The sequence below is a fragment of the Mauremys mutica genome, chromosome 16, assembly GCF_020497125.1.
Source record: "Mauremys mutica isolate MM-2020 ecotype Southern chromosome 16, ASM2049712v1, whole genome shotgun sequence".
NCBI classification, from domain to species: domain Eukaryota; kingdom Metazoa; phylum Chordata; order Testudines; family Geoemydidae; genus Mauremys; species Mauremys mutica.
The window spans coordinates 32,966,869-32,994,822 of record NC_059087.1 but is presented as its reverse complement, the minus strand read 5'-3'; the positions used below and the strand labels follow the sequence as shown (position 1 = coordinate 32,994,822).

At 50.2% G+C, this 27,954-nt stretch overlaps 1 protein-coding gene across 3 annotated transcripts in view; it reads right to left on the bottom strand.

The window, feature by feature from the left end:
* Window positions 1–8,207: 8,207 nt before the first annotated feature.
* The window catches only part of TCN2 (transcobalamin 2), a 32,441-nt gene continuing 12,694 nt past the window's right edge, over window positions 8,208–27,954 (bottom strand). For all 3 annotated transcript variants that reach the window (XM_044989998.1, XM_044989995.1, XM_044989996.1), the window contains 8 exons: window positions 26,622–26,811; window positions 25,975–26,132; window positions 25,369–25,527; window positions 24,944–25,119; window positions 22,193–22,370; window positions 21,355–21,550; window positions 20,024–20,145; window positions 8,208–9,079 (listed from right to left, as the gene is read on the bottom strand). In XM_044989998.1, coding sequence (XP_044845933.1) covers window positions 9,018–9,079; window positions 20,024–20,145; window positions 21,355–21,550; window positions 22,193–22,370; window positions 24,944–25,119; window positions 25,369–25,527; window positions 25,975–26,132; window positions 26,622–26,770 — 1,200 coding nt within the window. In that variant the 5' untranslated portion in view covers window positions 26,771–26,811 and the 3' untranslated portion in view covers window positions 8,208–9,017. The remainder of the gene's footprint in view (window positions 9,080–20,023; window positions 20,146–21,354; window positions 21,551–22,192; window positions 22,371–24,943; window positions 25,120–25,368; window positions 25,528–25,974; window positions 26,133–26,621; window positions 26,812–27,954) is intronic.

The following is a 27,954-nucleotide window of genomic DNA, read 5'->3' as shown; positions in this document are numbered from 1 at the left end:
CTGGGAACCCCCCTGCACCCCCCTGCTGCCCCAGTCCTGGGCTCTCCCCCCCCGCAACCCCAGCCCTGGGCTCTCCCCTTTCCCCCCACCAGTGCCCCCCCACACCTCCTGCCACCCCAGCCCTGGGCTCTCCCCCCCCCCACCTGCACCCTCCTTCCGCCGCAGTCCTGGGTCACTGGTAACTCGCTCCCAGGGCGGCTCATTCAGCAGGAATTTTAGATGTGCACAGAACACAGACAGGATTGGTTCCCATATGGTTACAGAGCTGCAGTAAAGTGGAACAATTTTCAGCTTGTGTGACTGGAGGATATCTGGATGCATATTATAAGGCTGTCCTCCATAAATGAGGAAAAGTTGAGGTGCCTTTATTATTCTTTTGTTCCACTCTTCCTTTCTATGGAGAATTTGCCAATGCAATATCACTGTCTTCCTTTTAAACAAACAAACAAACAAACAAAACAAACAAACAAACAAACAAAAAGGCAATGGCTGTTGAAAATCGCAATTCCAGTCCTAATAACCACTGGGAAGCATTTCTTGCTCAATTTTATCTTACTTTTTCTACAGCAAGTTACAGTGGATCAGTAGATTTGATTTGGGAGAAATGAAGTATGCCCAAACATTTGAAAAAATCTCAAAGGGCCTGAGTTCCTCTCCTATAACAGGCTATAACAGGGACCCGCAGCTGTGCCGCTTGAAACTTAAGGATCTGAGGCAAGCCAACCAAAAAACCAGAGAGGCAAACGGCCACTCTGGGTCAGAGCCCTAGACATGCCACCTCTATGATGAGCTGCATGCCACTCTAGATGGTGCAGCCACCACTACCCCACCCCTGTGCTTTGACTCCGTCAATGGAGTAGTGCGCAACAGGAATGCAGGTTTTGGGGATGAGGAAGATGATGATGAGGATGTTGAAAATAGCTCACAGCAAGGAAGCGGAGAAACCGTTTTCCCCGACAGCCAGGAACTGTTTCTCACCCTGGACCTGGAGTCAGTACCCCCCAAACCCACCCAAGGCTGCCTCCCAGACCCACCAGGCAGAGAGTGTACCTTTGTAAATATTATACATGGATTAAAAGCAAGTGTGTTAGTTGGGTTTGTGCTGCACGTTAACCTGAAAACCGTAGCCCTTCCTCCTTTTAAATGGCCAACCCATTTTAAATGGCCAACCCAACGGCCGCTTGGTATGGGAAATGAGGGCACTGCTGTTTGAAACCACTCCCACATGTTATGAAGATTAAAGAAACCAAAAGACTGTGTCTTACCATGTCTGCCTGCAAGCCAAATTCTGTTGCCTGGCCCTGCGTGAAAGATCTCTCACACCAAACCGGCATACCCTCAATAAGAGACAAAATGCAACCTTGTACTGAAAGCACATGTGCTATGTAATGTTAACAGCAAGGTTTACCGTGAAAGAGTCTATCCATTGTTCTTTAAAATGTGTCTTTTAAATTACCACTCTCCCTTTTTTCCTCCATCAGCTGCAAATGTTTCAACGTTCACACTATCTTCTCCTTCCCAGAGGCTAGCGAAGATTAGAAGGTGAAAAAACGCACTCATGATGAAATGTTCTCTGAGCTCATGCAGTCCTCCCACACTGAAAGAGCCCGGCAGAATGCATGGAGGCAGACAATGTCAGAGTCCAGGAAAGCACAATATGAACACGAGGACAGGTGGTGGGCTGAAGATAATAAATGGCGGGCTGGAGATGATAGGTGGCGTCAGCTTGGTGAGAGAAGGCAAGAGGCTTATTGAGGCTAGGGACACCATTCCTCACCCATCTTGGCTAATATACATTAATGGACTTAACCTTCATGAATTTATATCGTTCTCTTTTAAACCCTGTTATAGTCCTAGCCTTCACAACTTCCTCAGGCAAGGAGTTCCACAGGTTGACTGTGTGCTGTGTGAAGAAGAACTTCCTTTTATTTGTTTTAAACCTGCTGCCCACTAATTTCATTTGGTGGCCCCTAGTTCTTATATTATGGGAACAAGTAAATAACTTTTCCTTAGTCACACCACTCTTGATTTTATGTACCTATATCATATCCCCCCTTAGTCTCCTCTTGCCCTTCTCTGAACCTTTTCTAATGCCAGTATATCTTTTTTGAGATGAGGAGACCACATCTGTATGCAGTATTCAAGATGTGGGCATACCATGGATTTATATAAGGGCAATAAGATATTCTCCTCTTATTCTCTATCCCTTTTTTAAAGATTCCTAACATCCTGTTTGCTTTTTTGACAGCCGCTGCACACTGCGTAGACGTCTTCAGAGAACTATTCACAATGACTCCAAGATCTCTTTCCTGATTAGCTGTAGCTAAATTAGCCCCCATCATATTGTATGTATAGTTGGGGTTACTTTTTCCAATGTGCATTACTTTACATTTATCCACATTAAATTTCATTTGCCATTTTGTTGCCCAATCACTTAGTTTTGTGAGATCTTTTGGAAGTTCTTCACAGTCTGCTTTGGTCTTAACTATCTTGAGCAGTTTAGAATCATCTGCAAACTTTGCCACATCACTGTTTACCCCTTTCTCCAGATCATTTATGAATAAATTGAATAGGATTGGTCCTAGGACTGACCCTTGGGGAACACCACTAGTTACCCCTCTCCATTCTGAAAATTTACCATTCATTCCTACCCTTTGTTCCCTGTCTTTTAACCAGTTCTCAATCCAGTTCTCAATCCTCTTATCCCATGACAACTTAATTTAGGTAAGAGCCTTTGGTGAGGGACCTTGTCAATCTAAGTACACTATGTCCCCTGGATCCCCGTTGTCCACGTTTGTTGACCCCTTCAAAGAACTCTAATAGATTAGTAAGACACAATTTTCCTTTACAGAAACCATGTTGACTTTTGCCTAACAATTTATGTTCTTCTATGTGTCTGACAATTTTATTCTTTACTATTGTTTCAACTAATTTCTAATTGTCGGGATCACCTCTAGAGCCCTTTTTAAATATTGGCGTTACATTAGCTAACTTCCAGTCATTGGGTACAGAAGCTGATTTAAAGGACAGGTTACAAACCATAGTTAATAGTTCTGCAATTTCACATTTGAGTTCTTTCAGAACTCTTGGGTGAATGCCATCTGGTCCTGGTGACTTGTTACTGTTCAATTTATCAATTAATTCCAAAACCTCCTCTAGTGACACTTCAATCTGTGACATTTCCTCAGATTTGTCACCTAGAAAGGACAGCTCAGGTTTGGGAATCTCCCTATCATCCTCAGCCCTGAAGACTAAAGCAAAGCATTCATTTAGTTTCTCCGCAATGACTTTATCGTCTTTAAGCGCTCCTTTTGAATCTCAATCATCCAGGGGCCCCACTGGTTGTTTAGCAGGCTTCCTGCTTCTGATGTACTTAAAAAACATTTTGTTATTACCTTTGGAGTTTTTGGCTAGCCATTCTTCAAACTCCTCTTTGACTTTTCTTATTACACTCTTGCACTTAAGTTGGCAGTGTTTATGCTCCTTTCTCTTTACCTCACTAGGATTTGACTTCCACTTTTTAAAAGTCTTTTTATCTCCCACTGCTTCCTTTACATGGTTGTTAAGTCACAGTGGCTCTTTTTTAGTTCTTTTACTGTGTTTTTTAATTTGGGGGATACATTTAAGTTGGGCCTCTATTGTGGTGTCTATTGTGGTGTCTATTGTGGTGTCAGAAAAGTGTACATGCAACTTGCAGGGATTTCACTCTAGTCACTGTACCTTTTAATTTCTGTTTAACTAACCTCCTCATTTTTGCATAGTTCCCCTTTCTGAAATTAAATGCCAGTGGTGGGCTGTTGAGGTGTTCTTCCCACCACAGGAATGTTATTATTATGGTTGCTATTTCCAAGCGGTCCTGCTATAGTTACCTCTTGGACCAGCTCCTGCGCTCCACTCAGGACTAAATCGAGAACTGCCTCTCTCCTTGTGGGTTCCCGTACCAGCTGCTCCAAGCAGCAGTCATTTAAAGTATCGAGAAATTTTGTCTCTGCATTTCATCCTGAGGTGACATATACCCAGTCAATATGGGGATAATTGAAATCCCCCACTATTATTGAGTTCTTTATTTATAGCCTCTCTAATCTCCCTTAGCATTTCATCGTCACTATCACTATCCTGTCAGGTGGTCAATAATAGATCCCTACTGTTATATTCTTATTAGAGCATGGAATTCCTATCCATAGAGAGTCTATGGAACATGTGGATTCATTTAAGATTTTTATTTCATTTGATTCTACATTTTCTTTTACATATAGTGCCACTCCCTCCTCCCCCTCCCGCCCCGCACAATCTGTTCTGTCCTTCCGATATACTTTGTACCCCGGAATGATTGTGTCCCATTGATTGTCCTCACTCCACCAGGTTTCTGTGATGCCTATTATATCAATATCCTCCTTAATCACAAGGCACTCTAGTTCACCCATCTTATTATTTAGACTTCTAGCATTTGTGTACAAGCACTTTAAAAACTTGTCCCTGTTTATTTGTTTGCCCTTTTCTGATGTGTCAGATTCTTTTTTATGGGAATGTTTCTCGTCTGATCTGGCCCCTACTTTATCCTCTTCCATCCTCTCCTCCTGACTAAAACCTAGAGAAGTCTCTGTCTCAACCACATGCTCCTCTGCAGCAATCGGCTTCCCCCCATCGGTTAGTTTAAAAACTGCTCTGCAACCTTTTTAATGTTAAGTGCCAGCAGTCTAGATCTACTTTGGTTTAGGGGGAGCCCATCCTTCCTGTATAGGCTCCTCCTATCCCAAAAGTTTCCCCAGTTCCTAATAAATCTAAACCCCTCCTCCCTACACCATCATCTCATCCATGCATCGGGATTCTGAAGCTCTGCCTGCCTACCTGGCCCTGCGAGTTGAATTGGAAGCATTTCTGAGAATGCTGCCATAGAGGTCCTGGATTTCAGTCTCTTTCCTAGCACCCTAAATTTGGCCTCCAGGACATCTCTCCAACCCTTCCCTATGTCATTGGTACCTACATGTACCACGACCACTGTCTCCTCCCCAGCACTACACATAAGTCTGTCTAGATGCCTCGAGAGATCTGCAACCTTCGCACCAGGCAGGCAAGTCACTGTACGGATCTCCTGGTCATCACAAACCCAGCTATCTCTCCAAAGAGAGACTGCTGAACTCGAATTAATATGCAAATTAGATACAATTAACTTAGGTTTAAACAGAGAGTAGGAATGGTTGGGTCATTACACTAATTGAATCTATTTCCCTATGTTAAGTTCTCCTCATACCTTCTATGGGTCATCTCGATTATCACTTCAAAGGTTTTTTTTCTCCTGCTGATGATAGCTCATCTCAATTGATTGGACTCTTCCTGTTGGTATGCATACTTCCACCTTTTCATGTTCTCTATATCTATAAATATCTCCTGTCTGTGTGTTCCATTCTATGCATCCGAAGAAGTGAGCTGTAGCCCACGAAAGCTTATGCTGAAATAAATTTGTTAGTCTCTAAGGTGCCACAAGTCCTCCTGTTCTTTTTGTGGATACAGACTAACACGGCTGCTACTCTGAAACCAGCTATCTATGGCTTTGGCTACACTTACACTTCAAAGTGCTGCCGCGGCAGCGCTGCCGCGGCAGCGCTTTGAAGCGCTAAGTGTAGTCAAAGCGCCAGCGCTGGGAGAGAGCTCTCCCAGCGCTGTCCGTACTCCACCTCCCTGTGGGGAATAATGGACAGCGCTGGGAGCCGCGCTCCCAGCGCTGGGGCTTTGACTACACTGGTGCTTTACAGCGCCGCAATTTGCAGCGCTGGAGAGGGTGTGTTTTCACACCCTGCTGCAGCGCTGCAAATTTGTAAGTGTAGCCAAGCCCTCAGTTTCTAATGATCCAATCTCCCATTACTAACACCTGCCTTTTCCTAATGACTGCAGTTCTCTCCCCCAGTGCAAGAGGCAATCCCAACATCATCTGGAAGGAGGGTCCCAACTATGGGAAGGTTTCCCTCTGCTCCCATTGACTGCTCTGCTTCCCTGGGCCTTTCTTCCTCCTCAACAGCACAGGGGCTGTCTGAGAAGAGGTGGGACAATTCTACAGTGTCCCGGAAAGCCTCATCAACATACCTCTCTGCCTCCCTTAGCGCCTCCAATTCCGCCACCCTGGCCTCCAAAGTCTGTACATGGTCTCTGAGGGCCAGGAGCGCCTTGCACTGACTGCACACATACGCCACCCGCCCACAGGGCAGGTAATCATACATGCTACACTCAGTGCAGTAAACTGGATAGCGCCCCCTCTGCTGCTAGGCTTCTGCCTGCATTCTCTCCTACAGCTGCCTAGGTTAATGACAGGGTTTTTGTTTAAATCAAGAAGTTTTGATTATAGTTTAGTTTAGAGGTTTTAAAGAATGGCAAGTGTACCTCACCCCCCTCCAACTCTCCTTCCGAACTCCCTCTCGAAGCTCCCTGTTAGCGGTCACTGTCTCACTGCTTTATAAAGCCCTGGCCTCCCTGGCAGCCCTGCCCCCTGACTAAGGCTTCTAGATTTCAAACTTTGTTTAGCTTGCAACTGTTGGCCACAGCACACGGTCCTTCAAAAAACAAAACACAAGCTCAGCACACATCAAGTAACCCCCAAACACAAACACACACTACAGACAGCCACTTACCTCAAGGGTCCTGTATTTGCTCCTCCTTCACCTGGAGAACTCCCTCTCGGACTTCAGCCCCCATCTCTTGGTTGAAGGACCCATCTTCCCGAGCTTGCAAGAGCTCTGCTCCCTTGGCTTTGGTGATGCCAAAGGTGGCTTCTTTCCTTGCTTATATCTTCCAAAGCTCAATGACCTTGGTTCAAGAGGCAGGATGACCTCATGCTGTTCTTCCCTTCCTGTGGGCTTCCCATCTCCCAGTGTGATTTCTATGTAAATGAGGCTTCCATTGTTTTGATTCTATCAGGCTTAATTTACATAGGCAACACCTCCTGTCTGGGAGGGAACTGTCCCTTCCTTTGTTTGGCCTCACATTTTAACACATATCAATGAATATACATAATTCCTCCTAGTGTTAATACAGGCCGTTCACAGTTCTATTAATAACCAGGATCTCAGAGGCTTTCAGCAAAAACCCTACTCTGTACACTTGTATAATACGGTCATATTGGATCCAATCAGCTGATTCAGTTGCTTATCACTTGAGGCTCAGCCCCCCTGTCTGTATAGCCCAGTGAACCTTTGCAGTGGATTCTTCTGAAAAGTAAATCCCAGACCAAGCTTCTTTCTTGACAGATGGTGCCATGCTGCCTCCCCTCCCCCCCAGCTTGTTAATGTGACTTTGCCTCCACCCCTTGTTAGCTTGATGAGTCTGTTTACTGCTTATATGTAAATTGAGGTAAACATTTCTTTCTTTAGGCTAGATCTACTTAACAACTTGCCCTGACCTATCTAGTTCACACACACTTTAGTTATAACTGCAGCATATATTAGTGTCTTACTACCCAGCATGTACATACACCATGCAAGAATATTAATAAATTAGTTTTCAAATGATCTCACAAGGCATATTTTGTACAAGATTACTAGCATAGTAGTGCGAGCTGTGAAGACATGTGCTTAGTGTCACATTGTCCTCCTTCCAGTCCTGCCTCAAAACTCTCCTTTGCTGCCTGTACAAACCTTGACACCAGTTAGGCTGCTGGTGTGCAGAGACCACTGCCCATCACCACCAGTATTGTCTTTGTTTCTTTGTACTTGCCTAGCTCTCTCCATCTGGTGTCTCTTGTCTTATCCCTAGATTATAAAATCTCTGGGGTGGGACAGAGATGGTGTCTTTTTGTTCTGTGTCCATATTGCACCTAGCGCAATGAACATAAGAATGGCCAGACTGTGTCAGACCAATGGTCCAGCTAGCCCAGGATCCTGTCTTCTGACAGTGGACAGTGCCAGGTGCTCCAGAGGGAATGAACAGAACAGACACTCAAGTGATCCATCCACTGTCATCCAGTCCCAGCTTCTGGCAAACAGAATGTGGTCCTGGTCCATGACTGGGGGACCTAGGTACTACAACCATACAAATAATAGATAAAAATCAAACTGGTGATTAGTCACCCAGGAGAACAGAACTGTCCACTGGTTGTAGGGAATGATGCAAACCCACAGGACAATGCCCAGACCCTGAAGGCAGCTCTGTGCTGAGGGCCCAGGCCTGGCTCAGAGACCCAGGTGCTCTGGGTAACAGCCAAATAATGAACTGGAAGGTCAGGTTTGCAATCAAAGCTTTAATCATTTCAGATCCAAATGTCAGACTGAGGGAGAGTGGCTGCATGGGGGCACCATCTCCCCTTGGCACGGGGCCAGGTTCCCACCCACTGCTCTCCAGACAGCAGAGATATCAGCCACATCCTCTCATCACAGCAGCAGTTCTGTTGCTTCAGGAATTTGGGCGGGAGCAGGGAGGGAATCCCTGGCCTGCGAGCTGTGCAGTGACTGCTATACAGAGGGGTGCAGTCTAGAGAATCCCCAGGAGCCCAGTCACACCAGGGCACTGGTATAGTGGGCCCACAGGAAACAAAGTGTGTCCATCAGGAGGATGCAGACACCTCCTCCTATGTACTCATTGGGTGGCAGTTTAGACAGCCAAAGCACAGCAAGGGTTAAAGCTGCATTAGAAAATCAGAATTATGATGCACTGTGTCATCATATTCAAGGTTTTTCATTCACACCAAACCTGCTGCTCCCCACTCCCTGGCATGGTTAGTTTCCATTGAGTGGATGGTTGTGGCTGATCCACAGCAGAACAGGTCTCTGGGGCAGGAGGGAATTTGCCCCTTTTGACAGACAGACACGCACACATACACACACCCTGTCAGGAGGCCAGGGACTTGCGTTATGGACTTCAGTCTGTGGGGAGGAAGATGCCACCCTGTGGGCACAGGGCTCGCAGATTGACAGGCGTATGCTGCCATTGCCAGCTGAGACCTCCTGCTTCTGGGGTAGAGAGAGACACACATAGAGAGTTCACTGTGGATTGAGGTGGGGCAGGGAGCTGGAAGGCAGGCAGCAGGCCTTCTACCATGGGCTAAACTTCAGGATGATGGACTCTCCGTCCTGAGGCTGGTAGTCAGAGATGCCTACAAAACAAGACAGCAGAGCACAAGTCCATGAGTCAGAAGCAGCACCCTGGGCACAGATTAAGGAACTCATACTGCACAGCTGAATTAGGAGCAAAAGCCACTACCCCACAGTCGGCTTCGGTATCATTCCTCATGGAGGAGGCACTGAGAATGATTTCCTGGGTGTTGGCTCATGTGCTTGGAGGATCTGCCTAATGTGCTTATCCACCCCTTCACTGTAGTGTCTGACACCTCACAATATCTAATGTATTTATGCTCCCATCACCCTGCAAGGCAGGGCTGTGCTATTATTCCCATTGTACAGGTGAGGAACTGAGGCACAGAGCAAGTGAGTGATCAGCCCAAGAGAACTGAACCCTGGTCTCTCGAGTCCTAGCTTAGTGCTCTAACCATTGGACCATCCTTCTCGATAAGATGGAGCCCAGAGCAGTAGCTGAGCCCCAAAGGGGCGACATCATGGAGTTGTGATGTTTCACTCCATATGTTATGGAAATATGCTTAAGAGTGTGAATATAATGTAACTGGAATATGCTTTATGCAAAAGGTCTCTTGTAAGGTATCATTACAAAGCTTTTAATCTACTGAGTGTGTTCATCCTATTTGTATGAATGTATCATTCTTGTATCTGAAGCTAGAAATATGAAGTATTACTCTGAAGTCTTATTGTAATTATGCAAAGTGTGGGCCATTAGTGGTGGCTTAGAATCTTGATGGCTCCCATTAAGTAGGACAATTGGTTGAGAATGGCTCTGTTTACTTGTAAGCCTTCCTGGGTACATGCAGGCAAGAGCTGGAAGATTGAAGGCTGGGGTCTCACAGGACCTATCTTTAATCTGGTGCTTTTCCATTTAGAAGGAGGGGTGGGAACCCAGAGAGAGACAAAGGATTCCCACCTTGTGCCAAAGATATAAAAGGGGGTGAAAGGCCAGTCATAAGAAAGCCCCTAGTTACCACCTGAGCTGGAACTAACAAGGATTGTACCGGGGAAAGGACTGGGCCCAGACTAGGAAGAAATCTGTGAAAGAAGCTTATGCGAACATCTCTAAGGGCGCGATTTACCTGTAACCAGTTTCTTAATGTATTAAACTTAGACTTGTGTGTTTTGTTTTATTTGGCTTGGTAACTTACTTTGTTCTGTATGTTATTACTTGGAACCACTTAAATCTTATTTTTTATTCTTAATACAATCACTTTTGTTTACTGTTAAACCCAGAGTAAGTGATTAATACCCGGGAGAGCAAACAGCTGTGCATCTCTCTCTATCAGTGACAATTTATGAGTTTACCCTGCATAAGCTTTATACAGAGTAAAATGGATTTATTTGGGATTTGGATTCCATTGGGAACTGGGTGTCTGGGTGCTGGAGATAGGTGACCTGCTGAGCAGGTTTTGGTTAAAGTCTGCAGCTTTGGGGGCGTGGACCAGACCCGGGTCTGTGTTGCAGCAAGGTTGCATGTTCTGGAGTCCCGAGCTGGCAGGGAAAACGGGCTCAGAGGTAAATTCACCGAGAGGGTCTCTGTGACTGAACCTGTCACAAGAGTCACCATGGAAAAGAGGAGTGCCAGCTCTGGGGGCATTGCATCTACCATGGGAAGCGAGAACTTGACTGGCCAGCAGGGGCAAGATGGAAAGAGACTGCATAGGGGAAACCCAAATAGCTTGGCAGAGAGTAGCCCAGGCGTATCAACTGCTGCCAGCCAGGACAGGAAGGGTGATTACTGGGCTGTCCAAGGCACATGAGGAGCAGATGCCAGCACATCCTGGAAGACAAGTCTATCCATCTGCTAGGCATGGCTCAGTCTCAGATAAGGACCAGCACGTTAATAAGTTACTGCAGCATTCTCCCTTCTTCAACAGCACTACATGGGGGGCCTGAGTAATAAGAATAGCCATACTGGGTCAGACCAAAGGTCCATCCAGCCCAGTGTCCTGTCTTCCAATAGTGGCCAATGCCAGGTGCCCAACAGGGAATGAACAGCACAGGGAATCATCAAGTGATCCATCCCATCGCCCATTCTCAACTTCTGGCAAACAGAGGCTAGGGCCATCATCTCTGTCCCTCCTGGCTAAAAGCCATTGACGGACCTATCCTCCATGAATTTATCTAGTTCTTTTTTAACTCTGTTATAGTCTTGGCCTTCACAACATCCTCTGGCAAGAAGTTCCACAGGTTGACTGTGCGTTGTGTGAAAAAATACTTCCTTTTGTTTGTTTTAAACCTGCCTATTAATTTCATTTGGTGACCTGTAGTTCTTGTGTTATGAGAAGGAGTAAATAACACTTCCTTATTTACTTTCTCCACACCAATCATGAATTTATAGACCTCTATCATATCTCCCCTTAGCCATCTCTTTTCCAAGCTGAAAAGTCTCAGTCTTGTTATTCTCTCCTCATACAGAAGCCGTTCTATACCCTTAATCATTTTTGTTGCCCTTTTCTGAATCTTTTCCATTTCCAATATATCTTTTTTGAGATGGGGCAACCACATCTGCATGCAGTATTCAAGATATGGGCATACCATGGATTTATATAGAGCCAATCTATCCCTTTCTTAATGATTCCCAACAGTCTGTTCACTTTTTTTTGACAACTGCTGCACATTGAGTAGATGTTTTCAGAGAACTATCCACAATGATTCCAAGATCTCTTTCTTGAGTGGTAACAGCCATTTTAGACCCCATCATTTTATATGTGTAGTTGGGATTATGTTTTCCAGTGTGCATTACGTTGCATTTATCAGCATTGAATTTCATCACCTCTCACATACAGTGATCTTCTCCTGCTGTCACTCCTGCTTCTCCCTGGGGTGAGAGGGCACCAGGCCCAGTGTCTTTACTCCTTTTTCCACACTCTGTTGTTGATCGCATTTAGGCCATGGGTTCAGACATATTAACCAGTCAGTCTTTGGGCTGGTCTTGGCCCCGTTGGCTCCCTGGAGGGCCTGCTATCCATGCCAAAGTGAGAGAAGGGCCCCAACAGAAGGATTACAGCCCAGAAACGAGAAATAATTGTCTCTGCTAATCAGGAATAGAGAAGCCTGCAACAAGAACAGGCCCCATTCCCCAAGGTCTTTAGGGACAGCACCACAGGATCAGTCAATGAGCACTTCCCCAACGCAGCAGGGGTCACCATTTTTTGTTTTAAAAAAAAATATTTCAAAGGAAAAATAGCCTTTTTCTAAAACAAACTTTTTTGTTGGTGTTTTTTGGCAATATGCCCACCCCGAAACCCAGAAACTTGGAGGGTTGCTTTTTTGTTGGAAAAAGTCCATGGTTTGTTTTTTTTTTAAATGTTGAAGGCAAGTAATTGCTTATATAGACTCATGACCCCACCCTGACTTCTGCAATCAAACAGACACTGCAGGTACCAGCACACGTTTGTCACTGTGTGAAGTTCTGAGTGCTAGTGGCACCAAGGCCACCATACTGTGACTGCAAAACAGCCCCAACTCCAGCAGCCGATCATCGCAACCTTCCAGCTAGTCATTCCTTGCTGACCTTACCATGGCCGCGTGAGACCCTTCAAGGTGTAAAACAGCAGTTCTCAAACTGTGGGTGAGAACCCCAAGGTGGGTTGTGGGGCCCAGGGCCAAAGCTCAAGCCCAAGCCCCACTGCCTGGGGCCAAAGGCTAAGCCTGAGGATTTCAGCCCTTGGTGGTGGGGCTTAGGGTTATAGGCCCTGCATGAGGCTGAAGCCCTTGGGCTATGGCTTTGGCCCCCCTGCCGGGGTGCTGGGGCTGGGGCTAGGGCTTGGACTGTGTCCCTGCCAGGCAGATTCATGGTTCAGTCCCCTCTCCCAGGGGTCATTAGTAATTTTTGTTGTCAGACAGGGGTCACAATCCAAGGATGTTTGAGAACTGCTGGTGTAAAACATTTAAATATTTTCACTGTGTTAATGACAAATACCAAACCAGCCAAAGTTGACAGAACCCTGCGGGAGGCCGGATCTATTTTCATAGAAAAGCTGTTGTGCGACCTCTTATATAATGTACAAAACCAAGAAGGGTGATTGAAGCCACACAAAATCTCTGGGCTGTGTTAAGTATCAGAGGGGTAGCCGTGTTAGTCTGGATCTGTAAAAGCAGCAAAGAGTCCTGTGGCACCTTATAGACGTATTGGAGCATGAGCTTTCGTGGGTGAATACCCACTTTGTCAGGTGCATGTAGTGGAAATTTCCAGAGGCAGGTATATATATATATGCAAGCAAGAATCAGGCTAGAGATAACGAGGTTAGTTCAATCAGGGAGGATGAGGCCCTGTTCTAGCAGTTGAGGTGTGAAAACCAAGGGAGGAGAAACTGCTTTTGTAGTTGGCAAGCCATTCACAGTCTTTGTTTAATCCTGAGCTGATGGTGTCAAAGCTCAGTAGTTTCTCTTTGAAGTCTGGTCCTGAAGTTTTTTTGCTGCAGGATGGCCACCTTTAAATCTGCTATATTGTGTGTCCAGGGAGACTGAAGTGTTCTACAGGTTTCTGTATATTGCCATTCCTAATATCTGATTTGTGTCCATTTATCCTTTTCCGTAGCAACTGTCCAGTTTAGCCGATGTACATAGCAGAGGGGCATTGCTGGCGTATATTACATTGGTGGATGTGCAGGTGAATGAACCGGTGATGTTGTGGCTGATCTGGTAAGGTCCTGTGATGGAGTCGCTGGTGTAGATATGTGGGCAGAGTTGGCATTGAGGTTTGTTGCATGGATTGGTTCCTGAGCTAGAGTTACTATGGTGCGGTGTGCAGTTACTGGTGAGAATATGCTTCAGGTTGGCAGGTTGTCTGTGGGCGAGGACTGGCCTGCCACCCAAGGACTGTGAAAGTGAGGGATCATTGTCCAGGGTGGGTTGTAGATCCCTGATGATGTGTTGGAGGGGTTTTAGCTGGGGACTGTGTGTGTGATGGCCAGTGGAGTTCTCTTGGTTTCTTTCTTGGGCTTGTCTTCTAGTAGGAGGCTTCTGGGTACACGTCTGGCTCTGTTGATCTGTTTCCTTATTTCCTTGTGCGGGTAGCGTAGTTTTGAGAATGCTTGGTGAAGATTCTGTAGGTGTTGGTCTGTGTCTGAGGGGTTGGAGCAGATGTGGTTGTACCTCAGTGCTTGGCTGTAGACAATGGACCTTGTGGTGTGTCCGGGATGGAAGCTGGAGGCATGAAGGTAGGTGTAGCAGTCGGTGGGTTTTCAGTATAGGGTGGTGTTAACGTGACCATCACTTATTTGCACCATGGTGTCTAGGAAGTGGATCTCCCGTGTAGATTGGTCCAGGCTGAGGTTGATGGTGGGGTGGAAGCAGGGGTGGCTCCAGACCCCAGCACGCCAAGCGCGTGCTTGGGGCGGCATGCCGTGGAGGGCGGCAGGCGGCTCTGGTGGATCTCCCATAGGCATGCCTGCGGAGGGTCCGCTGGTCCCACAGCTTCGGTGGAGCATCCGCAGGCATGCCTGCGGGAGGTCCACCGGAGCCACGGGACTGGCAACTGGCAGAGCTCCCCTGCAGAGTGCCACCGTGCTTGGGGCAGCGAAATCACTAGAGCCACCCCTGGGTGGAAGCTGTTGAAATCATGGTGGAATTTTTCCAGAGTCTCCTTCCCATGGGTCCAGATGATGAAGATGTCATCAATGTAGCGTAGGTAGAGAAGGGGCGTGAGTGGACGAGAGCTGAGGAAGCATTGTTCCAGTGCAGCCATAAAAATGTTGGCATATTGTGGGGCCATGTGTGTGCCCATAGCGGTGCCACTGATCTGGAGGTATATATTGTCAAATTTGAAATAGTTATGTGTGAAGATAAAGGCACAGAGCTCAGAAACCAGTTGTGCTGTGGCATCATCAGGGATACTGTTCCTGACAGCTTGTATTCCATCTGTGTGTAGGATGTTTGCGTAGAGAGCCTCTACATCCATGGTGGCTAGGATGGTGTTTTCTGGAAGGTCACGAATGCATTGTAGTTTTCTCAGGAAATCAGTGGTGTCATGGAGATAGCTGGAAGTGCTGGTGGCATAGGGTCTGAGTAGAGAGTCCACATATCCAGACAGTCCTTCAGTGAGAGTGCCAATGCCTGAGATGATGGGGCGTCCAGGATTTCCGGGTTTGTGGATCTCGGCTAGTAGATTGAATAACCCTGGTCGGGGCTCTACGGATATGTTGATTTGTTCCAGTGTTAGGGTAGGGAGTGTCCTGAGTATATGGTGCAGTTTTAGTGTATTCCTCAGTGGGATCTGAGGGAAGTGGCCTGTAGAATTTGGTATTGGAGAGTTGTCTGGCAGCCTCCTTTTTGGTATCATAGAATCTCATAGAATCATAGAATCTCAGGGTTGGAAGGGACCTCAGGAGGTCATCTAGTCCAACCCCCTGCTCAAAGCAGGACCAAACCCAACTAAATCATCCCAGCCAGGGCTTTGTCAAGCCTGACCTTAAAAACCTCTAAGGAAGGAGATTCCACCACCTCCCCAGGTAACCCATTCCAGTTCTTCACCACCCTACTAGTGAAAAAGTTTTTCCTAATATCCAACCAAAACCTTCCCCTCTGCAACTTGAGACCATTACTCCTTGTTCTGTCATCTTCTACCACTGAGAACAGTCTAGATCCATCCTCTTTGGAACCCCCATTCAGGTAGTTGAAAGCAGCTATCAAATCCCCCCTCATTCTTCTCTTCTGCAGACTAAACAATCCCAGTTCCCTCAGCCTCTCCTCATAAGTCATGTGCTCCAGCCCCCTAATCATTTTTGTGGCCCTCCGCTGGACTCTCTCCAATTTATCCACATCCTTCTTGTAGTGTGGGGCCCAAAACTGGACACAGTACTCCAAATGAGGCCTCACCAGTGCTGAGTAGAGGGGAATGATCACATCCCTCGATCTGCTGGAAATGCCCCTACTTATACAACCCAAAATGCCATTAGCCTTCTTGGCAACAAGGGCACACTGTTGACTCATATTCAACTTTTCGTCCACCGTAACCCCTAGGTCCTTTTCTGTAGAACTGCTGCCCAGCCATTCAGTCCCTAGTCTGTAGCAGTGCATGGGATTCTTCCGTCCTAAGTGCAGGACTCTGCACTTGTCCTTGTTGGTAGTCAGACCTGTTCATGACAACAGCACCTCCTTTATCAGCCTCTTTGATTATAATGTCAGGGTGGTTTCTGAGGCTGTGGATGGCATTGCGTTCTGCACGACTTAGGTTGTGAGGCAAGCAATGTTGTTTTTCCACAATTTCTGCCTGTGCACGTCGGCGGAAGCATTCTATGTATAGGTCCAAACTGTCATTTCGACCCTCAGGAGGAGTCGATGTGGAGTTCTTCTTCTTGTGCTGTTAGTGGGAGTGTATCTGTGTATCAATGCGTTGTTCAGTGTTATCTTGAAAGTATTCTTTGAGTCAGAGACGGCAAAAGTAGGCTTCCAGATTGCCGCAGAACTGTGTCATGTTTGTGGGGGTGGCAGGGCAGAAAGAGTCCCTGAGATAGGACAGACTCTTCTGCTGGGCTGAGTGTGTGACACAACCTGAGCAACACATTTCTGTTGTTCCCAACTCGCCAGGCCCCTGGATCTGTGTATTCGGAGGGGTGTGACCGTGCTCAGCCTTACACTTCACACATTTCCATTCCCTGTACAGTACCCTCCAGCCTGTTTGTATTGCCCCTACCCAGTTCTATTGCCCTTCTAAACTCAACCTGCCCACTTGCTACGGACGTGCTGAGCATGGGGGCGGGGGTGGTCCTGGCTAAATTCATTCTGCTCGTTTCCAAACAGGAAATGTGGCTACTGGATGTTTCCCTTGGGATTTCCACAAAGGACCCAGCCCCTGGGCTTAGCTGAATGGGTGGCACTATTGCTCCAGCAAAGACATTTTCCATTAGGAAAGGCCTCTCTCCTTGGACTGAGGTCTCAGTCAGCAGGCAGACTTCTCTGCAGCACTGGGCTTCTTTTGGGCAGGAGGCAGTGAGTTAGTGCTGAGCCCACAGCCAGGCTGAAGCTATAGGTTAGCCAGTCTCAGCATGAGGTTAGCTGATGTCTAGGATTGGTGAGTGGGTCCCATGCCAATTAGGACCTTAGTCCCCACCCCCCCCCCGCCCCAGTTACAGGCAGGGGTGGCATGTTTGTAGAAATTTTGGTGGTGCCCAGAACCCGCCCCTGCCCAAACTCCGCCCCGCCCCCAAACTCAGCCCCCCCACCTGCCCAAGGCTCTGGGTGGGAGTTTGGGTGAGGGAGGAGGTCTGGGGTGCAGACCCTAGGCTGGGGCAGGGGATTGGGATGCAGGATGCAGGCTCTGGGAGGGAGTTTGGGGATGGCAGGGGTGCAGAGGGATGGGGTGCAGGGGTGAAGGCTGTGGGGTGTGGCTGCAGATGAGGGGTTTGGGGTGTGGGAGGGGCTCAGGGCAAAAGTAGGAGTGTGGGGGATGAGGGCTCTGGCTGGGACTGGGGATAAGGTGTTTGGGGGGCTGGAGGGGCTTGGGGCTAAGGCAGAGGGTTAGAGTGCAGAGGGATGAGGGCTCTGGTGGGGTCTGGGGATAAGGTGTTTGGGGGGCTGGAGGGGCTTGGGGCTAAGGCAGAGGGTTAGAGTGCAGAGGGATGAGGGCTCAGGCAGAGGGTCAGGGTGCGGCAGGATGAGGGCTCTGGCTGGGACTGGGGATAAGGTGTTTGGGGGGCTGGAGGGGCTTGGGGCTAAGGCAGAGGGTTAGAGTGCAGAGGGATGAGGGCTCTGGTGGGGTCTGGGGATAAGGTGTTTGGGGGGCTGGAGGGGCTTGGGGCTAAGGCAGAGGGTTAGAGTGCAGAGGGATGAGGGCTCAGGCTGGGTCTGGGGATAAGGTGTTTGGGGGGCTGGAGGGGCTTGGGGCTAAGGCAGAGGGTTAGAGTGCAGAGGGATGAGGGCTCTGGTGGGGTCTGGGGATAAGGTGTTTGGGGGGCTGGAGGGGCTTGGGGCTAAGGCAGAGGGTTAGAGTGCAGAGGGATGAGGGCTCAGGCAGAGGGTCAGGGTGCGGCAGGATGAGGGCTCTGGCTGGGACTGGGGATAAGGTGTTTGGGGGGCTGGAGGGGCTCAGGACTAGGGTAGAGGGTTGAGGGTGCGGTGGGGGGGCTCTGGGGTGGGGCTGAGCTGGGGATGAGTTTAGGGGGTAGGCAGGCTGCTCTGGGAGAGGGGCCAGAGAGGACTCCCACCAGCCCTTTCCCTGCAGGCAGCAGCAAGCTCTGGGGGAGTAGCCCCCTTTCCTGCTCCCCAGCAGCACACTGTCACTGTAGCCTCACTGCGGGTGAGGGATGGGGCTGCCTCCTTGCATGGGGCAGGAGTGGTGACTGCGGGCAGAGGGGGGCCCCCCTGTGCTGCTTGAGGGTCCTGCTGGAAAAGGGAAGGGTTTGAGGGGGCAGGGCAGGCTCAGAGTCAGTCTGTCCTGGCCGTGGAGATGGGGGGCACTAGGACCCAGCAGCAGCAGTTGCTGGGAGGCAACATGGAGCTGCTCAGGGAAGAGACAATCAGTGATTCTCTGCTCCTGGGCCGGGAAAGACAAGCGGGGGGGCAGGGCCCGGGGGCAGCAAGTCGGGGCCGCGGAACACTCGGGGGAGGCGTGGGGGGGGGGCCGCAGGTGGGCGGGGGGCACCCGGCTCCACATATTGCGGGAGCTGGGTCCCTGGTTCTGAATATTGCTGGTGCCCGAGCACCGCATGGGTCTGGAACTTGCCGCCTACGGTTACAAGGACTGCGGGCAGCAGCTGCCTCCCTCTGTTCATTAGAGGGCAGAGGCCTTACACGATGCTTGCCGGGTGGGAGACTCTGTGGGGCTAGACCCCAGGTCTGCAGGAAGGCCGATATCTCCATGCCACTACTCAGCAGCTATGATAGAGCCCTCACAGCGGGCCAGACTGACAGCTTCTCTTGTGGCCTTTGATTGGTCCGGGCCCCCTAATAAGCCCGGGCAGAGTTCCAGGAAGTGTCTATACAAAGTGGGCTTCCCTGCCAGCCGTAGTGACAGACCTGCCACTTGGCTCGCTCTTGGACTCCTGCTCTGGTTTCTGACCCCAGCTCTGACCTTTGGTGCTGTTCCTGGATGCTGACCACCCTGCTCCAACCACTAGGTAGGACTTCCCGAGCCCCAGTTGTGACACCGGGGCCCTCACCAAGGGCACCCATGTGCTCCTTTATCTTCCCCCAGGCCCTTTCTGTGCTGTCGGCCTACAGCGAGTCTGGCCCACCTTGCTGAGATAATTTGTTAGTCTCTAAGGTGCCACAAGGACTCCTTGTTGTTTTTGCTGATACAGACTAACACAGCTGCCACTCTGAAATCTATCAGCCTATTTACATTCCCCTAAGAGGTATTATTGCATCTCAAGCCACCTGTGTAGCTACCTGTCCCTACACGCCCAGTCTGCTTCACATCTGCCCCGGGATACAAGCCATTGGTGATGGCAGGCACTATATATGGGATGGGTGGGCTTAAGGAGCCCCCTGAAACAAGCCACTGTCCTCAGTGGGGCAGCCCAGGGGTCTCTGAGGGTGGGATTTATTGATGATGTGCGAGCCAGAATGGAATTCACCTCCCTCCCCAGTGCCGGGTGTGCTGCAGTGCAGTGCTAGCAGCAACCACACATCTCTAAAGTGGGCTAAGCTGTCTGGGACACAGGGCAGGTCTATCTTGCAATCAAAGGTGTGACAGCTCAGGCAGACCTATTCTTGCTAGCTTTACCTGCACTAGCATTGCTACAAACAGTGCAGTGTAGTATCTGTGGCATGAGCTTCAGCACAGGCTCATCAAGCCAGCCTGGATCCCTGGTTACCTATTCACATTGCTGCCGCCCACGGCACTGCATCTACACTGCTCTGTGTAGCAATGCTGCCATGAGTACATCTACCTGAGCTTCAGACAGCGCACTGACCTACCCACACACGTAGCCTGGCACCTCACGTAGCGCCCCGAAGCACACACTGACCACGCAAGGTGCCAGACTGCACTGTTTCCCACACACTGTTTCCCTCACCTTTCTGAAGACTGGTGTGTGGGGCCTGGAGGAGTTGCCAGTATCTCCGCTCTCCATTGCTGGCTTTCACCCCCATCACTGTGGTTAAAAATGGACCATGCAAGGTGTTCTGGGTTTCAAACCTAGAGTTGAAGGGGAAGAAGAGGGGATGTGATCTCCAGGCAGAGCAGAGAGCAGGTTGTTTCTACTTTGGTTTCACTCAGGCAGCAGCAGCAGCAGGTCCCCACATCAGGGCCCTTGCACAGGGACTGATGGGCTAGGAGCACAGTCCTGACCACACATTGCTGCACCTGGGGCCAAACCTCCTGTCACAGGGAGGTGCTGGGTGTAGCCCCCACCTATGACTAACTAGCTGCCTTCCCGCAGGTGGGATAAAAGGCCAACAAGCAGCACTGCAGAGAGGCTCCTGCAGGAGACCCTGGGCCAGAGAACAGAGCTGGAAGGGAATTGGCCACACCAGCCAGGAGAGAGACCTGGCTGGGGATCCCCGGGGGTGCTAGCAGCAGCAGAAGCCCCTGAGGCAGAGGCCTTAGGAGGCATCAGATGGTAGGGCCTGGTTCACTTATCTGGACTGATGTTGCACTGAGTTTGTATGAATGATAAATCCCTGCCTTAGAGAAGGGAATGAAATGCTGATACTGGAGGAAGCTTCCCCAATGTGCTGGCTGTTGAGTTAGTCTGCCAGCTAGCACAAGAGTGGGGAAACTGAGGCAGGTGCCAGGTTTGGGGAGACCCTGTTACTCTCCCTTCAGGATCATCCCACTTGTACAGACCTTCACCACATACCCAGTAGATCCCTACAGAAACTACGACTTATTCAAGCACAGAGGGGTTGCTTCATAGTGACGGATGTCCCAGAACTGTCGTAAGAATCTGACACCTGGTAACTGTCTGGAATCCCTGAGGGGGTCTGGAAAATCCAGACCAGGTCCAGGAGGAGGACGGGACACTGTTGTTACTGAACTAACAGCGCGTTGCACCGAAGGGTCTCACAGCACTTCACAGCAGGTTGGTGGGTGTGATCATCCCCATATTACAGGAGCAGGGCACGGGGAACTGAGGCACAGAGAGGGAAAGCAACTTATCCAAGGACACACAGTGAATGAGTATCAGAGCCAGGAACGGAATCAAGGAGCTCTGCCTTGCAGGCCTGGGCCCTGGGCCACTCTTCCTAGTGTTAGTCCTGGGGGTGTGCAGGCAGATTCCCTGCTTGCATTGTGGGTGGGCATGCCCTGGACTGCCTGCCTCCAACCGCCCCTTTAGGAGGCGGTGTGCTCCTCTTCCCAGGCCTCCCCATCAGTTTGTCCCCAGCACAAGCAGGAGGCTCTCACATGAACTGCCCAGGGCCCTGCTCCGCAGCGGTTCTCAGCACGTCCTGGAGGGAGGACCCAGAGGGCACCTGGATGGAGTGGTTGTACAGCATCTCAGGGTTCGGAGGGTGCTCCACAGCCAGCTGAACGGTGATCATCTTGGTCCCCAGAATTACTGTCCTGGATCCTGGGCACTTGGTGTCTAGCTCCGAAGTGTCTGAGAAAGAGGGAAGAGGCTGTCCGAAGCACCAATTGTCACGCAGACCCACTGGCACCAGCTTCTGTTGGTGCCGGTGGGTGCTCGCGCCCCCACACCCGGCCCCAGCCCTGCCTCCGCCCCCTCCCTGCCCCATTGGATCCCTCTCCAAATCCCTGCCCTGGACCCGCCTCTTCCCCAAGCACGCTGCCTTACTCCTCCTCCACCCTCCCTCCCAGACTTGCTGCACGAAACAGCTGTTTTGTGGCACAAGCGCTGGGAGGGAGGGGGGAGAAACAGGAAGCAGAGGCGAACTGGGGTGGGGGGGCAGGTCTAGGAGCTGCCAGTGGGTGCTCTGCACCCACCAATTTTTCCTCTGTGAGTGCTCCAGCCCCAGAGCACCCACAGAGTCAGCGTCTATGTGCAGACCCCTGTGGGGAGCCCTAGCATGACAACCTGCTGTCCTAGTCATCTTCTTGGGGCATGTTTGCTGGGCTCCTGGGATTTCTCCACCCTAGCTCCTTTCCTCAAAGGCCCCCGTTGCAGTGACTGTAACTCCAGCCTCTGCCCTTCCCTTCCTCTTGGTGGGATCTGCAACTAGGTGTGGGACCCAGGGCCCCCAAACCCTGCCCCTCACTCTAGCATCCCTGTCCTTCCTGTTACCTTGCTCTGCCCGGCACTCCATGGTGGCAATATCCAGGTAGCTCTTTCCATCCAGCACGGGCAGCAGCTGGGACATGATCATGGGGTTCTGGAAGTGACCCTGTTCCAGGCTCCCCAGCAGAGCATCCATGCCTTTGGGACACTCTGGCTTCTTGCTCATCCCGGTGGCGATCAAGAGCTAATAGGAAGGGTTCAGAGGAAGTGAAAGAAGCTGCATTTCAAACAGCTGACCCCCCCCCCCCTGTCAAAGCCAACTACAGGGGAAAGTGAAGCATCTGGTGGGCAACTCCCCCTGCAAGGTAGCTACTTCCCTTCACACGAGTTGCTTGGGCAGACACCTGCTCTGTTTGCTCCCACCCAGAGCAGGATGTGGGACCAGGATAAAATTGAGCATGTCACTGTAAGAGGAAGGGCAGGATAGTAACACCTGCATGGGGTGAAGCGTCAGCCTGACATAGTTTAACATGTGGGGGAAGCGAGCCGGGGGGTCTGGGGTGGTATTATCCCTGGGGTGAGTGACTGTCCCACATGTGCCAAACACGCTTATAGCTAAATAGCCAGGAGGAATAGCTCAGTGGTTTGAGCATTGGCCTGCTAAACCCACAGTTGTGAGTTCAATCCTTGAGGGGACCATCTAGGGCAAAAGACTGCCAGGGATGATACTTGGTCCTCCTGTGAAGGTAGGGCACTGGACTTAATGACCTTTCAAGGTCCCTTCCTGCTCTATGAGATAGGTATAGCTCCATATAAAATAACCCTGCTCATCATTAAGGCTACAATTTAGTCACAGGTAGCTTTAGTAAAAGTCATGGACAGGTCACAGGCAAACAAAAATTCACAGCCCACAACCTGTCCATGACTTTTACTACAAATACCCCTGACTAGATATTAGCTGGGGGCCAGGGCCCACTGCTCTGGGTGGGGAAGCTGGGCAGCCACTGCTGGGTGATGGGCTCACAGGCCAGTGGCACCAGCTGCTAGGGACCACTGGGCTGCAGCTGCTCCCACAGCCCCCAGGATCGCTGTTCAGGCAGTCCCCAGGGCCAGCTGCACCGACCCCTGCTCAGGTGGTCCCTGGGGCCAGCTGCCCGGGCTGTTCCAGCAGTGCTGGTATGGCTGGCTGCTGGGCTGCTCACCCGCCGCTGCTGCGGGCCACCAAGCTGCACCCCTGGGACTGCTGCTCAAGTGGTCCCCGGGGCCAGCTGCTTGGGCAGCCCTGGGTTCAGCCACACTGGCCACTGCAGAAGTCACAGAAAATCATGAAATCCATGACTTCCACACCCGCTGTGAAAGAGGCAGAGTCCTACTCATCATCACTCTGAGCGCTTTCCATTAAAGGAGCACTGCCAAATAACGTTGGCCTGGCACTCAGAAAAGATTAAAATAAAACTAGGTTTTCAATTTCACCCCTGCTCGCCCTACATTAGAAACGCAGAGAGGCTGCCCACGCGCTAGTGCAGGAGAACCAGGAAGCACAATCCACCAACTAGTTTTTCTATCTCAGCTGAGCCAAGTGCAAAAAGCAAACAAACTGATGAGACATCAAACCAAAGCCCTTTCTGCTTGTGACCCTCACACACTGACTGGCACTTTCTCAGAGTGGAATCTGTTAACTCCAGGGTCTCCAAATTCCAACATGGGATCATTCTTCCCACTTCAGGATCAACTGAAATAGTTCTTAATTTCCTGTCTTTAGTGACTGTGCAGAGATGATGGAGATTGCTAAAGAGCAGCTGCCTTCCACCCCAGAGGTGGCTGCCTTCCAGCAAGGAGTGAGGCTAAGAGATCCCAGAAACCTAGCTAGCCCTGTGATAAAGACTGGATTTGATTTGCTGACCTCTGTACTAAATCAGACAAGGACATTGGGAAAAAACCTACATCAGCCAGATGCTGGTGTAGATCAGGAGTAACGCCACTGAAGCAGAACATCAGTGAGAGACCTGACCCAGGCTCTATGTTTTTAAAGGGACAATGTCCCTTTAAACCAGTTTGTACTCTGTATGGTAAGAAGATGGGGCAGGGCAGAGGTCATGCTGATGCACAAGCAGTTGACTCGGGGTATGTCTACACTGCACACAGAGCCCGGGCTCTGACTCAGATTTGAACCCAAGCGCCCCTTCATCCACCCACAAATCAGTCTGACTTTGGTCAGCAAGTGCTCAGGGCCCAGGTCCTAGGACCCTGCTGGGGGGTGGGTCAGCACCCAATCCTGCTGCAACTCAGGTCCAAACCCTGTCACTTTGCAGTGTGGAGGGAGCTCAAGCCATAGACACCAGTCAGAAGCTCTGCGTAGTGCAGCATGGTCGCATTAGCACGGCTGAGATACGAGTCCAGCAATGGTAAACCCAGGTTCACAATGCTGTGTGGACATTCAAGCATAGACTTGGAAACACCAAAAGTACAGCTACACAGCCTGCCTCTGAGCCCGGGTCAGTTGACTTGGGCTTGCAGGATATGCGCTACCGGGCTGACAACAGCTGTGTAGACGTGCAGCTCGGGCTGTCAGACCCACCCCCTTGCCAGGTTTCAGAGCTCAGGTTCCAGCACAGGGTGAGCCAAGTCATCTGACCCAGGCTCTGAGACTTGGGTCCTTCTTTGCAGTGTGGGTGTCCCACGGGCTTTGTGTGCAGTGCAGACGTAGCCTCAGAGGGCTCCCCCAGAACAAAGGGCTACTCTACAGGAAGCTGGCAATGCTGGGATCCTGCAAGCCATGCAGGAGGAGAACGTGATCCAGAAACCCGCTCTCCCCACCTGCATGGCCAGTGGGCTACTGAAGATGTTGCCGAAGGTGCCCTTGGTGGTCTGAGCCTGGAGAATCCTGTCCGTCACTCTCTGGACAGCCAGGCTGATTGCTGCCACTAGCTCCGGTTCGTAGAGGTTGGCCTGCTTCAGGCAGGCAAAGGCCAAGCCTGCCATGGCCATGGTGTCTGTGTGAGGAAGAGCAGGAGAAGGGATTACAAGGAGAACCACCCCTGCCCAAGCGACTTCAGTGGAGCTGTGGCCTTGTGTGGCTGGAGCACGGAGCTGAGAATGGGAGAAACCAAACCCCTCTCGGAGGGAGCTGACTTGCATGTATCTCCCAAGGGAGATGCAAAGGCTGTGCTGTCTCCAGCCATGGCAGGAAGGCCAGCTAGCCTGGGGAGCCGGCACGGAGGACCATACCGACAAGCACGTACCCACAGAGAGCTTGCTGCCATGCATGAACTTGTGCTGCTCAGCATTCAGGAGCTTCTGGATCACATGGGTGTCAATCTTCTTCCCATGGACACACAGGGCCAAGACCCCCAGGCTGTACTGGTAGTAACTGGTGATGGGGCGGCCATTCCTTTTGAAAGCTGTAAGCAGGAGAAAGGAATCAGGATGAAAAAAGCAGCATGTGCTCCCCTCCCCCCAGCACAAGTCATCCCTCCCCCTCCATGTCCTGGGATTCTGCACTGGGGAAGTCTCATTGCACCCCACTGGATGGATTACAAGCTTGCTGTATCAGTTCCAAGCCACTGCCCACACTTCTGATCCTCACCCTGGTGCATACTGAGTTGGGGGTTGGGGTGGACAGATGCTTCCTGGTGTTCCCAGCGTGGCTCTTTGTTATGAATGGCCCAGGAGGGATATTGCCACTGGGCCTGAGCTGTGAGCAGAGAACTAGTATTCCACTGACCCCTGTTCTCTGGCAAGGACACTGAGCTGGGAAGCATTCCAGAGATGCTGCATACCACCCCAGGCAGCTTCCTGCCACTCTCTGCAGTTGCCCTTGGTGCCAGCCCCGAGCAGCATCCTCTTACCTATCTGCTCCTTCTCCTTGTGCAGATGGTACTTCAACCGGGTCACCAGCTGCCTCTCCAGGAGCGTCTCCATGTCCTGGCAGGCAGCCCGCAGTGCTAGGAGGTACAGAGCCAGGCGGCCTGTATTGGGCTGCTTCTGTTGGCCACCTGCTATGGAGCTGAGGTGACAACACAAGCCAAATACTCACCACATGGCTCCTCCTTCCCACACGTGCCCCCAGCCCCCCCAGGCTAAGGGGAGCTGTGTCCCCAGGGGCAGCAAACACCAGCTCTGGGACAGTGGCATCTCTGAAGATCCCTAGCAGAGTTTGGGGCCTGAGTGACCATAGCCCCGTGCTTTTGTGTACCTGACAGGAGCCCGTAAATGCATCCATCCCCACGCCAATAGTAAATCAGCAGAGAGCCATGCTCACCCTCACACTGTCTGGGCACCTCCCCTGGTGCAGCTGGGGCACAGGATCCTGGGGCAAACATGGGAGGTCACCGCTCAGAAGTGAGCGGAAAGCCAGCCCCTTTGAGAGGAGCCCATGACAGGAAGCAGGGCAGGGAGGAGAGCGTGTTCATCTAGAATGCAAGCGGCAAGATACAGAGGGGCCCTGCTCCTTGTTCCACTCTTGCTGGTGGGATTTGGGCTCCATTGGCCATACCTGCTGGCACTGGGCTGGAAGACATTCTTCAGTCTCTGGAGGTACTGGGCCTCTTTCTCCAGACTGTGGTCAGCAGAAAGACGAAGGGCCACATACACACTGGGGTTCAGCTCCTCCGACAGATCCTGGCTGAGTCTCAAGAGCTCCATGTTCAGGCATTTGATCAGAGCAGGATTTCCCCTGGGGATTTCTGGGATAAAAACAAAGCAAGGAAGAATGGAAGCCATGGAACAGAATAAAGGGTAGGCAGCTGTGTGAGAAAAACAGCAAGTCCGTAACACTCAGAGAGTATCATCTGTAAATCTCAAATTGCTTCACAAAGTGAAGTCTCCTTTTAGGAAACTGAGGCACAGAGAAGGGAAAATGACTTGTCTGAAGTCCCACAACAAATCATGCAGAGCCAGGAAGGGAACTGAGGTCTCCTAGCAAGGAGACTAGTGCCTGTCCAGTGCTTCCCATATATCATGATTAATAAAAGCAGCCTTATAGGAGATGAGATGTTGCATCTAATGGAAAATATAGCAATTTGGATAATGTAACAAGTCCAGAAAGGGTTAAGCAGCTCACAGGCTAAATTATCCTAAGTATGTAAATGGTAATTAGGGCCAATTCATGTTAAATAGACTAGAGCTTTGAAATGCAAATCTGTATGGTTAGAGAATTAGAGGTAATACTAATTGTGTGTTTACTTATATCTTGTTAGATGTTAAACATGTAAACAGAGGGCTCAGGTTGGGGGCAGGAGGGATAGCTCAGTGGTTTGAGCACTGGCCTGCTAACCCCAGCATTGTGAGTTCAGTCTATTTAGGGATCTGGGGCAAAAATCTGTCTGGGGATTGGTCCTGCTTTGAGCAGGGGGTTGGACTAGCTGACCTCCTGAGGTCCCTTCCAACCCTGATATTCCATGCTTCCATGATCTATTGATTCAGAGATCAAAAGGGAATATTAGCATTTAGATGAAACCTGTATTTCTCTTTAAAGTCTGTAGTAAACTGTGTATGAACTGCTTAATGGAGACTTACCTTATGCTGATGAATGCAACTAGTTACCTGTGTATACATAGGAAATAGGTAATTCTATTTCTAAGCAACTATTCTTCACCCAAGGAATATCTGCTGTCAAGAGGCTATCATAACCTGCCAGTGGTCTATAAAAGAATGCTTGGGCCCTGATACTGTTACCTCAGATCTACTTAAGTTTCGTCAGGGAAAGTTTGAGTTGCAAGACTGTGGTCTCCAGTTCTATGCTGGATTGCCCTGATGTTGGATATTGGACTATAACCTGATGAACTGATTCTGGAACAAACTCTTTGCAACTCAAAAACTCACCATCT